This window comes from Hyaena hyaena, unplaced genomic scaffold, assembly GCF_003009895.1.
Source record: "Hyaena hyaena isolate Hyena2069 unplaced genomic scaffold, ASM300989v1 scaffold_19, whole genome shotgun sequence".
In the NCBI taxonomy this organism is placed as follows: Eukaryota; Metazoa; Chordata; class Mammalia; order Carnivora; family Hyaenidae; genus Hyaena; species Hyaena hyaena.
In genome coordinates this window covers 4,894,428-4,912,469 of record NW_024080651.1, presented here as the reverse complement: position 1 = coordinate 4,912,469, position 18,042 = coordinate 4,894,428, and the positions used below count along the sequence as shown (strand labels likewise).

At 49.0% G+C, this 18,042-nt stretch overlaps 1 protein-coding gene across 4 annotated transcripts; it reads right to left on the bottom strand.

Moving 5' to 3' along the window:
* Positions 1–18: 18 nt before the first annotated feature.
* On the bottom strand, positions 19–14,838 carry TCN2 (transcobalamin 2). 4 transcript variants are annotated; one of them, XM_039225931.1, is made up of 10 exons: positions 14,738–14,838; positions 14,230–14,387; positions 10,117–10,309; positions 9,175–9,344; positions 7,981–8,142; positions 6,504–6,676; positions 6,186–6,372; positions 5,165–5,330; positions 3,329–3,444; positions 19–496 (listed from the first exon to the last, which is right to left on the bottom strand). In XM_039225931.1, exons 2-10 carry the CDS (start codon positions 14,291–14,293, stop codon positions 435–437), a joined length of 1,293 nt encoding a protein of 430 aa, XP_039081862.1. In that variant the 5' UTR covers positions 14,294–14,387; positions 14,738–14,838; the 3' UTR covers positions 19–434. The 4 variants fall into 4 exon arrangements, with proteins under 4 accessions (XP_039081862.1, XP_039081860.1, XP_039081861.1 ...); XM_039225929.1 differs by having other exon boundaries at positions 14,230–14,440; positions 14,738–14,835; XM_039225930.1 differs by having other exon boundaries at positions 14,230–14,443; positions 14,738–14,816.
* Positions 14,839–18,042: the final 3,204 nt, after the last annotated feature.

Below are 18,042 nucleotides of genomic sequence, written 5' to 3'. Positions count from 1 at the left end.
GAGCTCCCATCAGCTACCATGCCATGGCCAGGCCACTGCCCTGAAGGTGGAGTTGAGAGCTGGGATCAGGGCTGCAGCCCCTGGGCCACAGAGGTTTCCTTGCAGGGGACAGTCCTCTTAGCACCAGTTGCCAGTGACTTCTCCTTGTGTTGAGGAGTCTGAGATGCTTTATACCTTCAAGGGATGCCTGTGTGGCCAGGCTGGGCCAGACTGGAGCAGACAGCCCTCCCAGGGAAGGTGCTTGGTTCCCTGATCCAGGGTGGACGGTGGCTTAGGGCCTTCACAAGAGTGGTAGCTGGGGTGATCCAGAGGACACTATCCAAGTGCACATGAGGTAGCAGCAGGGTTGGGTGTGTACGTGTTACAGTGATGTCTGGAGAGAAGGTGGAAGCCCAGGGAGTGGGCAAGGCTGTTAGGGTGAGTGACTGCAGAGGCTACCAGCTAGCCAGCCTCAGCTCGATGGTTTCTCCATCCCTGGGGGTGTATTCAGCAATACCTGCAGAAACATGTTGAGCAGGGGTGTTAACAGGGCAGAGAATCCCACCACCCAATCTCTTCTTATGTACAAGCACCCTGAGGCCAGGGTCTATAAGATCCACTCAGGGCTTGGTGGTGGGAAAGTGGGAGTTGTCCAGAGCCAGTCTGGAAACTCTGAAAGCAGCTGTGACCTCAGGGTCCTTAAGGCCCACAGGCTCATTTTAAAGTGAGGGAGACCCCCACCCTCACCAGGGGGTTATACAGGACAGCATTCTGGATAACCAATATGCCATGAAAGGAACCAGAGACCCCTTGACAACACCTGATGGGCAGGGTCACTGTCTTCATAGTCCCCTGAGGGGCCAATGGGAAGAGAGACTTGCTTAGTGTGGTCTGAAGGAAGAACCAAGACCACGAGTGAAGTCTCCTGGAGCCAGCTTCTGCTCACTAGAGACAAACTAGGCTCCAGCATGGTACCTGGGTTCAAGCCCCAGCTCTGCACTCATCAGCAATAGGACTTTGAACAAATTATTTAACCTCTGTGAGTGCTAGTTTTTGCATTTCTGAAATGAGGACAATAATGGCATCAACAACCAAGTATTCCTTTTTTCCCATGAGAGTGGGCTTCGAGTTGAACTGGAGGGCTGAGGGGTGGGAGATAGAGGACACAATGGCCCACATCTGCCACATGATTGAGTTGCCAAAGGCTACCTTCCCCACACCACCCCCCTCCACCCCCTCACAATAGAGGCCAGATCTGGGGTCTCCATCTGTCACCTCTTTATTTCTCAATCTTCTCAGAAGCCAGGCAGGGAAAGAGAATGCTTTTTCTTGGGCTCCCCCAGAAAGTCCCACATTCTTAAAAGCACTTAGCTCAATGCCTGGCACATGACAGGTACCTAACAGAAGCTCCAAGTAACAAGAGTAGGGACAGATGACCCTTAAGAGTCTGCCTAGTGACTGGGGGCTGATGCACAAGGACGCTCATGACAGCTTGAAGTATAAGAGTTAAAACTGGAGACACCCTAAATATCTAGCAGGAATCAAGAAGCTGTAGCCTACTCATCTCACTCCATACCCCACCACAGCATCAGTGCCGGGGCAGGCCCTGACTGGCCTCAGCCAGGTGTGTGGCAATCCTTGCTCTCTAGCCAATGGTGAGTGCAGAACCTGAGCCAGCTCCTAGCAACAAGGATGGGTCCAGGAAACGTGCCTGTGTCCCAGTTCCACCTTTGTCTACTAGGGGCAAAGTTCTAAAAGGGAGCAGTTCTGGGAAGACACAGAAAGGGTGAGGAAGCCAACAGACAGTGGAATATGGAGTCACAGGGGAGTAGGGCTGGAGGCCAGGTTACACCACCCCTGAAGTGCTCATTCCCTCTGGACTCTGGTCACAGGAGCCAGTGGATGTCATACACTGGAAGCTAGTTTGCACTGTGTTTCCTGTTACTTGCAGCCCAAAGCACCCTTGTGAGTGATATATTTTACGTGGCTATTACAAAGGAAGGGGAATATTTACATACAGTAACAGAGTAATATGTCAACAACACATTAAAAATGAAAAAAGGGGGGCCTGAGTGGCTCAGTTAGCTGAGCGTCCAACTTCAGCTCAGGTCATGATCTCACAGACCATGGGTTTGAGCCCCGTGTCAGGATCTGTGCTGGCAGCTCAGAGCCTGAAGCCTGCTTCAGATTCTGTGTCTCCCTCTCTCTCTGTTCCTCCCCTGCTCATGCTCTCTCAAAAGTAAACATTAAATTTATTTATTTATTTTTTAAAATTTCTGAGAGAGAGAGAGAGAGACAGTGTGAGCAGGGGAGGGTCAGAGCAAGAGGGAGACACAGAATCTGAAGCAGGCTCCAGGCTCTGAGCTAGCTGTCAGCACAGAGCCCAATGTGGGACTTGAACCCACGAACCGTGAGATCATGACCTGAGCTGAAGTTGGACGCTTAACCAACTGAGCCACACAGGCACCCCCCAAAAAAAATTTTTTTTAAAAAGAGTGAAAAAAATAAGTTGTAGGGCATCTGACTAGCTCAGTTGGTAGAGCACGTGACTCTTGATCTCAGGGTCATGAGTTTGAGTTCCACACTAGGCACAGAGCTTACTTTAAAATAAATAAATAAAATGTTAAAAAAAAGAACATAAATTTAAATTAAAAAAAATAAGTTGTGAAATGGTATACAGAGCTGTGCCATGCAGTATGCTAGCATTAGCCACATGCAGCTGTAAAGTATTTGAAATCTTAGTACAGAGGAGCCAAAATAACTCAGTTGGGAGAGCATTAGACTGAAATCTTGGTACAGAAAAAACATGCAAAATATGTCATTAATAATTTTACATTGATTATATCTTGGGATGATAATATTTTGGATATATTTGGTTAAATAAGATTCATTATTAATATTAGTGTCACCAACTAGAAAATTTAGAATTACACCTGTGCCTTGAATTTTACTTCTGTTGGACAGCATTGCTACAGAGTATGGCTCCATTTTTAATGAAAAAATTAACTTATATATTTTAAAAATTGGCTGGAAGAAAATACACCAGCAGTTAAAAACAAAAAACAAAGAAAAGAAAATACACCAATAGTAAAAAGAAGTTATTTCCAGGTAGCAAATTATAGGTGATTTTAACTTTCTTCTTGTTTGCCAATCTGATTTCCTAGAGTTGTCACAATAACCTACATAAAAATTCTTCAGTGTTCAGTTACATAACTTACAAGTGACCTTGAGCATGATTATCTGAGGCGGAGGCCCAGAAAGGTTCAGGAGAAAGCTGAGGTAAGCTGGCCTCACTGCAACAAGGCTGGCTGGGGGAAGATGTCCAGAGGTGGCTGGCCACCAGGCCTACCTTGTAGCAGTGGGGTGTCAGGGGCTCGGAGGAGCTGCCAGAACTCACGTTCCCCAGCTTCTTTTCCCATCACAGAGGTCAGGAAGGGGCCTGACAAGGTGTTCTGTGTTCCATATCTACCAAAGAGACAGAAAGAGGGAGAAGAATGACTTTTGCTTCCACTGACCCAATGGCAGGAGCAGAACTGCCTCCACCAGGAAAGTCCTGGCCTCTCCCTCAGGGCCAGAGTCCTTTCCAGGCCACGGGCCTCACGTCCACACCTCCTCTGCAGTTCCCTGACACTGCCCACCCAGGGGACTTCACTCCCTCTGCATCGACCAGGGCCATGGTCTACAAGAAGGGACACTTATTACATTATCAACTCAGCAGCTGTCCCCTCTCTGGGAAGCTAATGTTGCAGGGGTAAGACTCAGAAGCTGCCAGCACCACATTTAAGATGCCAATGCCCAATGAGAGAGGGTGTAGCCAGCATGCAAACAGAAGCAGGGACATGCGAGACGGAGACACCTGATGGTGGCACTGGGTCTCTGGTTCTGGAAGTTTCTATGGCTCAGTGGCACTCCCCTCTTCTTGTGGCTGGACTGCTCAGTCTTCACTATGATTCTACACACCCCATGCTCTCCATTACCAGAGAGGGTTGGTGTTAGGTTTCTGGCCTCTGCAACAAAGAGACTCCTTATTCATATGCCACCCCCACCCTGAGCTCCTTGTCTCCAACTTTGCGTTTCTTCAAACCATGTGGATGCTGCTGCCAAAGGGATCCTCTTAAACCCATGGGTCATGTTCTTCCTCTCCCCAGAGGCTTATAATGTTTCTGTCTTAGAGAGGGAGGGTTTGTATAGTTTTAAAAAACAGAAAACCACCCAAGGTGACTTAGTCAAAGGGAAAGTGTTATTTCAGGGGGTGTCATGGAGCAGTCCCCATTGTCTTGTCACCCCCTAACTCTATGGGTCCGTGTGGCTTCTTGGAGCACATCTCTCTGTTTTTTTCACTCTCTCCTCTCTTTCTCTCGGGATCTCTCTTTCTGTAGGCCAGCCATGGCCTTGCTGCCTGGCCTCTGCATGCAGTTCAGGCACCTACTTCCACTAACAGAATTGCTTCTTTGATTAGTATCCCTGATGTCTTCTCAGAGGCTTTGGAATTCTTAACTAAAACGTTAAGGTCTATTTTTTTGTTTTGTTTTGTTTTGTTTTGTTTTGATGACATTATACAGATTGGAATGCCAGCAGGTTCTGGGTAATCTCAATGCCTTCTAGACCACAGCTGCCAGGGTGCTCAGCGTGTGTGGCCATCTGGGACTGTGTTGGCTCCCAGCAGTATTGCTGTATGGGTTGCAGGCTACCGGGAAGAGAACTGAGGTGGGCTTAGTAGGTAATTCATCACAGGGAGCAGATCAAGACCATCTGATAATAAAAACTCTTAAAGAAAGCTAAGCTGTATTGAGCTTACTGAGTGCGGGACCCTGCATATACAATAAGCATGTTCCATGTCTTCTTTGTACTAATTCCTGGACTCCTTGCATTGGCCCTGTGAGGAGAAGGACACAGCTGGTTCCTTGCTGGCTTGTTGGAAAGAACTAGTTCTGGGCCCCTAGCTGGAGAGTGGTGGAGCTGGGATTCCAATGTGGGTACTCTGCCTCCAGAGAATGTTCTCGTAGCTATGGAACACTGCTGGCCCACACTGTCTGTTTCCACTGCAGAGTGGGCTCTCAGGAGTGGAGAAGGTGGGCCAGCACCTCTCCTGAAGGAACCTTCTCTTCCAACCTTGTCCCATCAAAGTTCTGTTTCAGGGATGTGGGGTCAGGTGGGGGTGAGGGCTGGGAGGTAGGGGTCTCACGTGAATCCTCTGAACTTCTGGGCCTTCTTAAGGACATCTTCCAAGGAGGACCCAGCAGGGACAGAGATGGAGTTTATGTATTGTGGCGAGACACTGGGGACCTTCAGCACGACACTGATGACCTCTTGGGTCTGTGAAGTGGTCTCCACAACTGGTTCCAACATGACTATGTCAGGGAGAGAGGAAGGGGCAGCTGGTGTGAGGGCAAGGAGCCACGTGTTGGTCTTCCTTTCTTCCCTTGAAGACACTTCGCCCATCAGAACCTCTTCCTGTCCCATGGTCCTATCTCAGCCATTACCACCAGCTGCCACCCCAGTCTGCCCTGTTCTTTAGCCCCCAAATCCCCCAACTGCCCAAAGTTGGGCCCCTCACTGGTTTTTCTCCCTCCAGTATCCCCCTTCCCACATAGCATCCCACACAGCATCCCAGAGGGCTCTTTCTAGAAGGTACATTTGTTCATATAACTCCCCTGTTACCTCCAAGGGTCTCCTTTCTTCATTCTCCTGCCTGCAAACCCAGCTGATTTGCCCAAACCCCACTCTTATAAGACCTTTCCCCCAAATTTCAGTTTTTTCCACCTCAGTGGCTTTGTTCTTGCTGCCTCCTCTCTGCTCTGCCCTTGCTACCTTCTTCCTCCCCTGGCAGAGCCCACTGTCCAACTCAAGTCCTTCTCCCAGATGAAGCCTGATTCAAGCTGCTCATTGGAACTCATTATGATGTATCAGAGCTACCCAAAATTTGTCTCTCCCCATTCATCCATTCAAACATTTTTGTGCTGGATATCACAGAAAAGGCTGCAGGTTCATGGCCCACCTAGAGCTGTTTGGTATCTCTTTCCTCACACTGTGGCTTTCTAGATGCTGTGACTGCATCTTAGCTGCCAGTGTGTCCCCCATGCACCCAAGAACCCCTGTTGACTCAGCAATCAGGACTAAGCAACCTCTCTTCCCTGGGACATGCAGAGTTCAGGGAGCGTTCTGCAGACTGAAAAGAACAGAGCTTCTGTGAAAGGCCCAGCTACCTCTTGGTGCCTTGCAGTCTGGGGAGATGAGATCTACATAGCTCTTGCCATTCAGGACAGGCAGCAGCTGGGAAATCACGAGAGCATTCTGGAAGGCCCCATCTTGCAGACTGGCCAACAGAGCCGCCCTTGCTTTGAGGCATGCTCTGCCCAGCTCCACCCCAGGCATGGAGGACTTCATGAGTAACTGGTGACAGAATGGGGAAGAGAAGGAGGAGGTAGGTCAGCTAGCATGGAGGAGCCAGGTCTTTCAGCCCCTGACCAGGCCCCCTCCCACCAAAACCAGGGTGGTTTATAGCCCCAAGCTTTCTTTCCTACCTGTAGAGCCAGAGGGGTGCTGTAGACATTCCCAAAGTGGCCCTCAGGGGTCTGGGCCTTCAGGATCTTCTCTCGTACTTTCCTGATGGCCAGGGTGATCCGGTGTTTCCGATTGGGGTTGAAGTTGGAGTGTTCTAGACAGGTGAAGGCCAAGCCTGCCATGGCCAGTGTGTCTGCAGGGGACACAGCCAATTAGGCTCAGACCAGGCAGAGCCCTGGGGCAATGGGTCACCATCAGAGGCCTTGAAGAAGGGCCATAGTCAGATCAGCAGTTTAGAAAATTTTCGCCAGCTAGGGGGACCAACTCAGCCTAATTTGCCCAGAACTTGCCCAGTTTGGCCTCTGCAAGTCCAGTGTCCTGGAAGCCCCTTAGTTCCAGGCAAATGGGGACAATCGGTCACCCTACTCCAGTCTACTGTTTAAGGGTCAGAGAGGTTAGGGAGAGAGCCTGGAGGAGAGAGACTCAAGAGACCTTTATCTTACACCACTCATTCCCAAACCTGCCTGCACTTTGAAATCATCAGGGAAGTCTGGAATACACCCGATGGTTGGGTCCACCTCCAGGTGGATTTAATAGGTCCCGGGAGCTGCCTGGGCCCCAAGGTGATTACTGTGTCCACAGTGGTTTTTCTACAAGCCTCAGGCAGAGCAAGCTCCCTGCTGCCTTCTCTCTGGGGGTACCTCCTTGCCTTCCCAACTTACTCCATCCTACCCCCACCTTATGTGAGGCACACTCACTCATTCACAGAATGCCAGAACTAGAAGAGACCTTGAATCACGGTGACAAGAAAGGGCATTGGAGGCCCAAGGTCACATAGTGAGGTAGCAGTTCCAGAATCCAGGTCTCAGGCTTCCCAATTCATATAATGACAAGATCATAACTATGTATCCAGAAGTTTCTCTGTGTCGGGGCACCTGGGTGGCTTAGTCGGTTAAGCGTCTGACTTTTGCTTAGGTCATGATCTCGCGGTTCGTGGGTTCGAGCCCCGCATCGGGCTCTGTGCTGACTGCCAGCTCAGAGCCTGGAGCCTGTTTCAGAGTCTGTGACTCCCTCTCTCTCTGACCCTCCCCTGCTCACTCTCTGTCTCTCTCTCTCTCCTAGAAATAAATAAAACATTAAAAAAAAATTAAAAAAAAAAAGTTTCTCTGTGCCAAGCACCAATATAGGCCCTTTATTTATAAAGCATCTTCTATCAAGATACTGCTGGGAGGTTGTTTTATAGAAGAAGCTGAACCAGAAAGACCCGCTGACTTGCCCAGGGTGTCCTACAGTAAGGGTGTGACAGAGCTGGGGTCACGATCCCAGTTCAGCTCCACCACTGGCTCACAAGCAGAGCCCTCATCATTTTTCTCCTAGGGGACTCATGAGGAGGGGCCCCAAGGAAAGGTGAGCTTGGGGCCAGTGGGTGGAGGCCTTCAGTTGGGCTGGGGGCTGGAGGAGTGCCAGCCTGGCTTTAGCAGGGTCTACCCCACTCACCCACAGAGAGGTGACCCTGGTAGAGATGCTGTTCATGTTCCACAGCATACAGGAGCTTTCCCACCACACTGTCATGGAGCCGCTTCTTGTGAACACACAGGGCTAGGATACCCAGGCCATACTGGTAGTAGCTGGTGCGGGGCCGGCCCTTGTTGTTGTGCCCTGGGAAGGAGAAAAACATGGGGGCAGGGGCTTCATGCCAGGCCTGAGGGGTTGCCTCTCTGCCCACCCCCAGCGACTGGCCCAGCCACCACACAGGACCCCCTTGCCTACACTTCCCGACACCCTCCTTTGGGTCTCAGGATCCTTCATTCCTTCAACCCATTCTTGCTGAGGATCCACTACATGTCAGGTGATGGGCTCAGAGTGATGACCAAGCCAGTGGTGCCCAGCCAGGCACAGCACAGCCAGGGTCTCCAACAGTAACACAACCTGCACTCATGACAGCATGATTAGAACTGAAATGTGGACTGAGCTCTCTGGGGCCATAGAGTAGAAGTCTTTGAGCAGCTGAGGAGTCAGACCAGGATTGCCTAAGGCAGTGATGCTGGAGAGGACGGGGGCGGGGGTGGGGGGGCCTACAGTGGAGCAGGAGTAAGCTAGAAGGGGAGGAAAATCTTCTGTATAGAAAGAACATATATGAAGACCTTGATCTGCAAGCTGAGAGATCAGTGTGGCCAGAGCCAGAGGGGCAGGTGAGTGGGTGAGCCAGACAGTGGAAGAGCAGGTCCTGGAGAGGAGAAAAGGGGCAGACAGACTGGGCTTGAGGGGCTGTGGACACAGCAGTGGGCAGCCTGTGCAGGGTTTGAGCAGGACTAACAAGATCAGATTTATATTTAAAATGCTTGCTGTGGCTGTCAGGTGCTGGGTCAAGTCGGGAGGCAAGGCAGTTAGCAGAGAGAGGCTGAGGAGTAAGTAGTACATGAGCCATGCAGTTGTCCAGACGTAGACAGGTCAATTGTGGTGGCTGAGCAGTAGAACTTGCCAACAGAGTATATATGGGGTACAGGAAAGGCTTGATCAAGGATGGCTACTGAAGCAGGCTCAAGCCTCTAGGTGGATAGTGAGACAGGTAGAATGGGGGATAGGAAAGAAGCCTGAGGAGAAAACCCGAAGTTCTGACTTAGATGCTTCCCCACAGAATATGATCTGATGAGCCCCACCCCCACACTTGGCAGACTCCATCCCCCTCACCAATGGCCTTCTTCTCGTCCTCCAGGAACCGTTTCAGCTGTGTGACCAGGCTGTCCCCCTTGCGGCCCTCAACAAGCTCACAGTTAGCTCTGAGAGCTAGCAGGTACAGGGGCAGCTGGCCAATGGAGGGCTTGTCCTGGGAGTCACTGTTGTCATCGCTGAAGGTAAGCCTAGGAAAAAGCCAGTTAACAACACTTCTGTAAGAAATTGCCACCCCGGCAAGCCTGGCTTGGGGCACCCCTCTCAACATCATAAAGTGAAAAAAATTCTAACAATAAGAAACTTTGCTAGAACTGCCAAAAGCAGATGTAATCAGCTGTGCAAGTTCTAAGGTGCATGCCACACATATTTCATAAAGATGAAAAATTAGACTCAAGGACAAACCCTGAGGGCTCTTACATCCAAATGACCTGTGCTTGCCCCATCATTTTGATCATACTTTGCCTACACGGTCTTCCCTTTCTTCCCTCTCCGTGCCCTTTGTCCAATTTTTGAGAAGGAGTCCAAGAAGGACAGGCTTCATGGTGTTCCTGATCCTTCACTTCTCATTCAAACTCCCACAGTGAGCCTTAGAACAGGCCTTCCTTAATGCCCCTAGAAAAGGGAGCACAGAATTAAATGCTGCTATATGCTGCTTCTGGGCTCAGTATCGAAGAGTACAGTTACGGACTAGTGATGTCTGCCTCAGCATGCGAGGGAAGCACAGACAGATGCTGCTTCTGGGCTCAGTATGGGGGCAGGGACAGAACTGTGGTCATTGATTAGTGATGTCTACCTCCAATCTGGTCAAGCCAACCCCATTCTACAGATGGTGAAAGTGCCAAAGGAGAGAAACTTGCCCCAAATCTCCCAAAAAACTAGTGGCAGCCCAAACCAGAACATAGTTCTCCTGTCTCTTAGGAGCAAAGTATGGGGAAAGGAGAAGAAAGTGAATAGCAATACCCTAGGAGGCTGTGCTGGTAATTGATCTTGAGGATGTACAGATATAAGGTCTCCCTGGCCCCAGCCTGCAGGTTGGAGAGGCGCAGACCCACATAGATACTGGGGTTCAGGTGCTCCAGGGAGAACCAGTCCATCCAGGGCAAGAGGCGCTGGCCCAGCCTCTCCTGCAGCTTGCTATCCACCTGTGGTATTTCTTAGGAAAGAGAACAGGTCAAGTGAGGCTTCAAGGTCAGGCCACTAGCAAGGGATTGCTTTTACCTTACCAGGGCCTTTTCCCGGGAATAAACATCTCTACTCCCCTTCCATCCAGCACACACCCTACTTGTATGGGGAAATATGGCTGTAATAAAAGGCAGTACGTAAACAGGGGAAAACAGGTTTTCCAAAAGAGCAGTTGGAGTGGGCCAGGGAGAGGTGTTGAGCTGAGGGCAGAGGAAGCTGGTACCAGGCAACCTCTCTGCCATCAAGGAGTACTAGAGAGTGGAGGCTAAGCCGCATGATATGCCCCAGCCACTGTGCCTGACCTCACTTGGTCCTCATGCCAGCCCTGTGGCATAAGTACTGTCATCACTGCTTTGCACAAAAGAGGAAATAGCCATTCAAAGTCATGCTGTGTCTTACAGAAGGCTGCACAGCCAAGGATAAACCTGCCTGCAAAACCCTGTCTTTGGTGCTCAGCTAAATGTATGTTCTATCCATTTACAAAAATTGCAGCCCACATGCAGAACATGTTACATACCCAATTTTAAAACTGCAGGCTGCCCATGACTAACTGGGGCCGCCTGGTGAGCTTCCTCTTCATAGATCTCAAAATAATACTTTTCCCACCACATCTATTTAGGTGAAGGGAACCTGGGATTTAGGGGTGAATCCTTGGAAAGCCATCATTGTTTACAATCACTTCTCGGTGTGCTTTGGCATTTGCCTGAAACTGTGTAACCAAAATGCTGACATACCCAGGGAAGCCTCAGGGATATGTCCCAGCTCCAGCTGACTGCTGCCTTCCTCCCTTAGGGAAGAAAACCTGAGCTCAGTAGGTGGCCCTGGAGGCACTTTGGACTTTTCCCCACTTACAGAGCCTCCCAGTCACTGTAGGGCTCCAGCTGCTTCCACTGGGCCGCATCCCAGGATGCTGGGCAGGCCGCTGCTCCCAGGGGACTGAGGAAAGGAATTGCCACCCAGAGTTCTTCACCTGCCTCTTAGGCCTTCTGGCACAAGGACAGGGTTCCTCTCATACAGGCCCATCTTTTTTGGTTTGGGTCCCACCAACCTTTTTTTTCTTTTTAAGTAATCTCTACTCTCAGTGTAGGGCTGGAACTCATGACCCTGAGATCAAGAGTCCCATGCTCTACAGACTGAGCCAGCCAGATGCCCCACGGGTCCCACCATCTTATGCCTCCTTTCCCAAAAGTCACAGGTATCTGTTGCTACCTGTGGAGGTGGCGGGGGTAAGGGGTAAGGGTGGCTTTTCTTTCCCTTTCTCATTCTCCATGCCTTTCCGTGTCTGCCTCCATTTCTGTGGGTATTTCCCCCACTCTCTCTGGATCTTAGTCTCTACCTCTTTCAGCCTATCGCTCTGGTCATCTCTCTCTCTGTACCTCTCTTTCCCTCTCCCTTTTCTTCAAACTGGTAGGGGAGCCTCGCCCCCACTAAAGGCTTTGACTTCCAGCAGGTGAGTCATCCCTGGGGTTATAACTGATAAAATGAGGAGCCAGAGCTATAAAGAGAAGTTGATAACCACAATTCAGCCTCCTTAAAAGGAAGAAGCCAGGCAGATTCACCTCAGTAATAAAAGTGGCCCTGGGCAAGCTCCCTCCTACTATGGTACCTCCTGCTTACAAGGCCACCCAGCTCTGCCAGTTGACTGGCTTTGACATTCAGAAGCACAGGATTCACCTCAGTAATAAAAGTGGCCCTGGGCACTTGTGCAGCATCCTTGTCAATTTCACAACTGCACAGAGCTTTAAGCTGGTAAAGCCAGTATTGTGGGATCCTTCACACCACACCAAGGAGGAAGGCCAGGAAGCATTCTTAGCCCATATTGCAGGTGAAGGAATGAGAGTCGGGCAGGTAAGTGGCTCAGCAGTAGTGGGCTTCACCCCCAATCCCCATCCAGGACTTCTGTTGAGAGACTATGGGTCAACTATTGAATGGTCCAGGCCCAGTGAGGATGAGGACTGGGCTCAGGTCTCCCCTGGGGACCATTTGGACAGAAACTAAGATCCAAGGGTGAGGGGTCTGGTTGCACTTATGGAACACCTGTTGTAGGCTCCTGGTGCCCAGGAAAGACCCTGGCCTGGCATTCTGAGGACTGAACCCAGCAAAGCCCCAACAGGTCACCCGGCTCCTCCAATCCCCGACTGATTCATCTGTAACCTGAACCCGCCTCTCGATTTCTCCAAAGATCATAAGAGATCTTGGGAGTGAAAGCATATTGCACAGTGGGCAATATGGGCAGAATACAAAGAGGGAGGAGAGACAGGTAGCCCCAGAACACAGAGCTTTCCTTGCCTGACTTCTGCTTTCTGCCCATTGCCAGTGCACAAATAGCCCAAGGCTTGTGTGCCCAACTCCCAAGGGGTCCCAAGAGGCTCCTGGGGACACTGGCACACAGAGCTGAAACAGCCAGGCTCCTGCTTGTGCAATAGAATGCAAATGCCTTGCCATGACCTGCAACCTGTGCCTCTCGGACTTGTCTCCTGTAAGGGTGCCCGCATACTAGCTTCCGTCTGCCTGGGATGCCTGCTCCACCCTTCCCCCCTCCCCTCCCAACACACTCCTTTTCTTGCCAGCTCCTTTTTCTCCTCTGGGTCTCAATTGCCCTGTCACCCCTGCTCCTTGGAAATCCTTCCCTGAACGTTCTCCCTGACTCAGTGGCCCCCAGCTCTCCACCTCCATGTCCGGTTTGCTGTCTTTGGTGCTCACCACGGCTCCCAAACACAGCATCATTTTGTCTCTTGACTTCTTTTGTCTGTCCCCTTTACTAGAACAGATGCACTAGGAAGACAAGGATGGGACCTGTCTCTCTTTGTTCTTTCCCCAAAGCCTAACACTGAACTAAAAGTGTGCTGAATGAGTAAATAAACAAATGAGTGAATAAAGAGAAGGATTTTTGTACGGTGGGCTATCAGATAGTTGACCCTTAAACAATATGCATTTGAACCACATGTGTCCACTTACATGTGAATTTTTCTTAATACAGTACAGTACTTTAAATGTATTTTCTGGGTGCCTGGGTGGCTCAGTCAGTTAAGTGCCCGACTCTTGGTTTTAGTTCAAGTCATGACATCATGGTTTGTGAGTTTGAGCCCCACATCTGGCTCTGTGCTGACAGTGCAGAGCCTTCTTGGGATTCTCTCTCATTCCCTCTCTCTGCCCATCCCCTGTTCACACTCTTTCTCTGTCTCAAAATACATAAATAAACTTAAAAAAATAAATGTATTTTCTTTTCCTTGTGATTTTCTTTTTTTTTTAACGTTTATTTATTTTTGAGAAAGAGACAGAGCATGAGCAGGGGAGGGGCAGAGAGAGAGGGAGACAGAATTAGAAGCAGGCTCCCAGCTCTGAGGTGTCAACACAGAGCCTGATGTAGGGCTTGAACTCGGGAATGATGAGATCATGAGCTAGGCCAAAGTCGAACGGCTTAACCGACTGAACCACCCAGGCACCCCTCCTTGTGATTTTCTTAATAACATTTTCTTTTTTCTAACTTACCTTATCATAAGAATACAGTATATAATACATATAACATACAAAATATGTGTTAATTGACTATCTTATTGGTAAGGTTTCCTTCCAGTCAACAGTAGGCTATCAGTAGTTAAGTTTTAGGGGAGTCAAAAGTTATAATACGGATTTTTGGCTGCATGGAAGGTTGGCAGCCCTAATCCACATTTTTCAAGGGTCAACTGTAATCTCAATATAGTATGTCAAACACTGAGGTCCAGCTAAGTTCCAACTGCTGTGGAAGCCCAAAGGGGCTGATAAATCACACTCTCCCACACACCCAAGCCTGTTTCCCCAGCTATTATATAAATGAGGGGCTCAGACGAAACAGTCCTCCCTCCTAAGGACCCTGGAGGAAAGAGGCACAGGGTAGATCTGGTTACTTACCACAGATATCAGCGAGAGCCCCCAGGCCCCCCAGCAGGAAGAGGAGGGCCCCAAGGTGCCCCATGGCAGGAGCAGGTGGGTGGGCAGCAGGCGGGAAGCTGGACAGACTCCTAGGGCTGGTCTTGTAGAGGCTTTCCTAACCACAGCTGATCACGGCTCTAGAAGAGGCAGCTTCCTGTCACTGATTAATCCCTCCACACCAGGCAGTAAGCTGCTAAGTCAGCATAGAGAAAGAGGACAATATCTGTAGCTAAGGGAAAAGGAAGGCCAAAGAACAGAGGAAGGAAGGGCAGAGCAGCCTCCTAGAGGTAGGGAGCCTGGGGAGGGGGAGGGCAAGTAGGAATGGTGTGAGACATCTTGAGGCCAGTTACATTCTGTCCTGCTGCCTAAAGAGCCCTGGGCAAGCACAGAAGGCCTGACATCTGAGCTGCCCAAGTCTGTCCAACTGCGCCTGTGTGGTATCCCTCTCACTGTTCCAGCAGTGGACAAGAAGGCCTAGGGTGCCTACCTGGTGCCCTCCCAACAGAAGGAGACCTGGAAGTGCCCACCCAGTTCTGGGACAGGGAGCAAACAGAAAGCTATAGTGGTCACATGAGCGACTGCTGGCGTCAGCTGTCCTCTGCCGGCCCGCCCAGAGTTGAGGGTGGGAGGGGCTAGATGTGGGCCAGTTTTCTCAACCAACCAGAAAGCTGGAGGCCTCCTGAAGACAAAATGAAATAAGGAACAGGATTTAATCGCTTGAGACACAAAGCTCTGAGTAGCAGGCTACTTGTTAGGTCTAGGGAAGTAACCTTTAAAAAAAAAGTCTGTAAGTAGAAGAGAGTAGAAGAGAGAACAAAGGATTCCTCATCTGCCTAACCTCACAGGAGATTCACTGTCCAAGAGTTAACCCTGGCGGTGTTGTGTGGCCTTGGCCAGGTCACTTAACCTCTCTGAGTTTGAAATAGTTTCTTCTGTGTGAGATGAGAGGGTTGGACAAGATCATTCTAACTAAGCTCCCTTCCAGCTCAATTTGTGAAAATGTTAAGATTTTAAAACACCTATAATCATTTCCTCTAATGAGATTTCTGTGTAGTCATATTATGGCTAATTGCCAGGGTTTATCTTTTCAAGATAATCTAGCTTTGTGCCTGACTTATCACAATTCAAGCCCTTGACATTGATAAATACAGGTATATGTATCTGTTTACAGAATCACTTCACAAATTAAAATTAGATTGTCTGCTGTAAGATGGCTGGGTATGGCCCATCGGAGTGAGGTTCTGGGGAAGGAGCGAGGCCAGCTGGAGGCCCAACTTCTGCAGATTCTCAGGTTCAGACCTCCAGGGGACCCTCAGCAATTTGTGTGCAAGGGAGCTGCCTTGATCTGGGACAGGACTGCACTGGCCCCCCAACCCTCTGCCTGTGGTGGGTGGTGGTGATTCTGATTCCTGCCACTTCCAGGAGGGCAGCCTGGAGGAGGTGACCATGATGGAGGGGCGCCCCCACTGCCCAGCCTCTGGTGAGAAACTGCTTCCTTTAGGAGGGTCACCTCTGATTCCCACAGACTCAAAAGTACTGTGGTGACCAATAAGGAAGGAGGAACATTTACCATAGCTATCAGAAACAGAATGACTGGGGGAAAAGCTGGGGAGTTTTAGGTAATACCATTAGGAAAAGTAAAAAAGAAAGATAACTAAAGTGCTTGGTTCAGGATTTCTGTTTACAGGTCTACACCGAGAAAATAAAAGTTGGCTTGGAATGAACAAGTGAAAGTCTGCCCTGTCCATGCACCAGGACAGGTACTGATAAAGTCAGCTGCAACATTAACAGGAAACATTACAAGGTCATGTTACAGCTGTAAAGTGTCCCAATAATCATGTTCTTTGAGTGACTATTACTTGTTCACTCAGGTTTCTTTGTTTTCCCCCTAAAATCATAAATTTGCTGTTTGAAATCATAATTGTAAAAAAGAAACATGCCTGGAGGAGCTAAGTCAGTTTGACACAGCAGGTCAGGACTTTCTGGATGAAACATTACATACCTATCTTTGTCATTTCCAAGGAAACAGGACTCTGGGTCCACGTTGCTGTCCAGGGGTGAAGTTGACCCTTCTCACGCAGCCCCACAGTGCATTGAGTCTATCGAAACACTGCTTGGGTTACATTTCGCTTAACCTCAACCTTTTGCCAAATATTTCGATAACCTCCCCGTTTGTGTGGTCAGACTCCCACAGTTGCTCTGCTCCATAGAGGAGCCTACAGATTCAAAACAGTCCCAAGGATCTGTCTAAGAAGTTTTCTTGGGACCTGCCCGCAGGGATCCTGTGTGTTCCCTCCAGGGGTCCTGGTCAGTACATCCAGTCTTTGAGGATGCAGGGGGGTTTAGGAGAAAAGAAGGAAAGGCTATTAGACAGGATTACTCAGATTGTCTGATGTTGCCCAGCATTGCATGGGTTAAGATAGTCTAACAGTCTTGTGTCATGTGCAAGACTGTTTTCTCTTAAAAAGCTGAAATCCAGACCTTTGGAGACAGGAAACTTGCTAAAGTGGACATTTAACTCTTCCCTGTAGCACTCTTTCCTGGATTTTGATAGTTAGCCATTAAAAAACACTAAAATTGAATAAGCTCAAATCATATGCCTACCACTGTGCTAAGCAGTTCACAAACATTCTCTTTTGGCCCTGATGAGAAACTTAGGAGTACAGTATTACACTCCCATTTTACAAGAAATGGGCTTGGAAAAAAAAATTTTTTTAATTAAAAAAAAAGGGGGGGTTCCTGGGTGGCTCAGTCAGTTAAGCGTTCGACTTCGGCTCGGTTCCTGGGTTTGAGCCCCGCATCAGGATCTGTGCTGACAGCTAGCTCAGAGCTTGGAGCCTGCTTCAGATTCTGTGTCTCCCTCTCTCTCTGACCCTCCCCTGCTCACGTTCTCTCTCTCTCTCTCTCTCTCTCTCTCACACACACACACAAATAAATAAAATAAAATAATTTTTTAAAAAAAGAAATGGGCTTGGAAAACCGTCTCAGCATGTGGCAGAAGGAAATGGTAGCTCTTTAAGAATGTACTTCAGGGGTGCCTGGGTGACTCAGTGGATCGAACATCCAACTTCAGCTCAGGTCATGATCTCGTGGGTTTCAGTCCTAGGTCAGGTTCTGTGCTGACAGCTCAAAGTCTGGAACCTGTTTCAGATTCTCTGTCTCCCTCTCTCTCTGCTCCTCCCCAACTCACTTTCTCTCTCTCAAAAAAAAAAAAAAACAACTTTAAAAAAGGCTTCAAAGAATTCCAAAAGTCTGAGAGATAAAACAATGTGAACAGTAAACTAAACAAAATATGTATGGAATTGGAGCTCCTGGCTGGCTCAGTTGGTGGAGCATGCAACTCATGATCTCAGGATCATGAGTTCAAGCCCCACATTGGGTGTGGAGCCTACTTTAAAAAAAAAAAGTATAGGATCTATATGTAGAAAACTCTAAAATTCTGATAAAAGAAATCAAGGAAGATCTAAATAAATGGAGAAATATTCTCTATCCATGGACTGGAAGGTTCAATATTGTTAAGATGTCATGGTGACACTGATATCAATGTGATCTAGAGATTCAAATGACCCCATTCAAAAGCCCAGGAAGTTATTTTGTGGATGTTGATAAACTGATTCTAAAGCTTGTATGGAGAGACAAAAGACCAAGAATAAGCAACAAACTACTGTAAAAGAACAAAGTTAGAAGACTGACACTACCTAATTTCAAGATTCACTATAAAGCTACAGTAATCAAGATGGTGTTGGGGCACCTGGGTGGCTCAGTTGCTTAAGTGTCTGCCTTTGGCTTAGG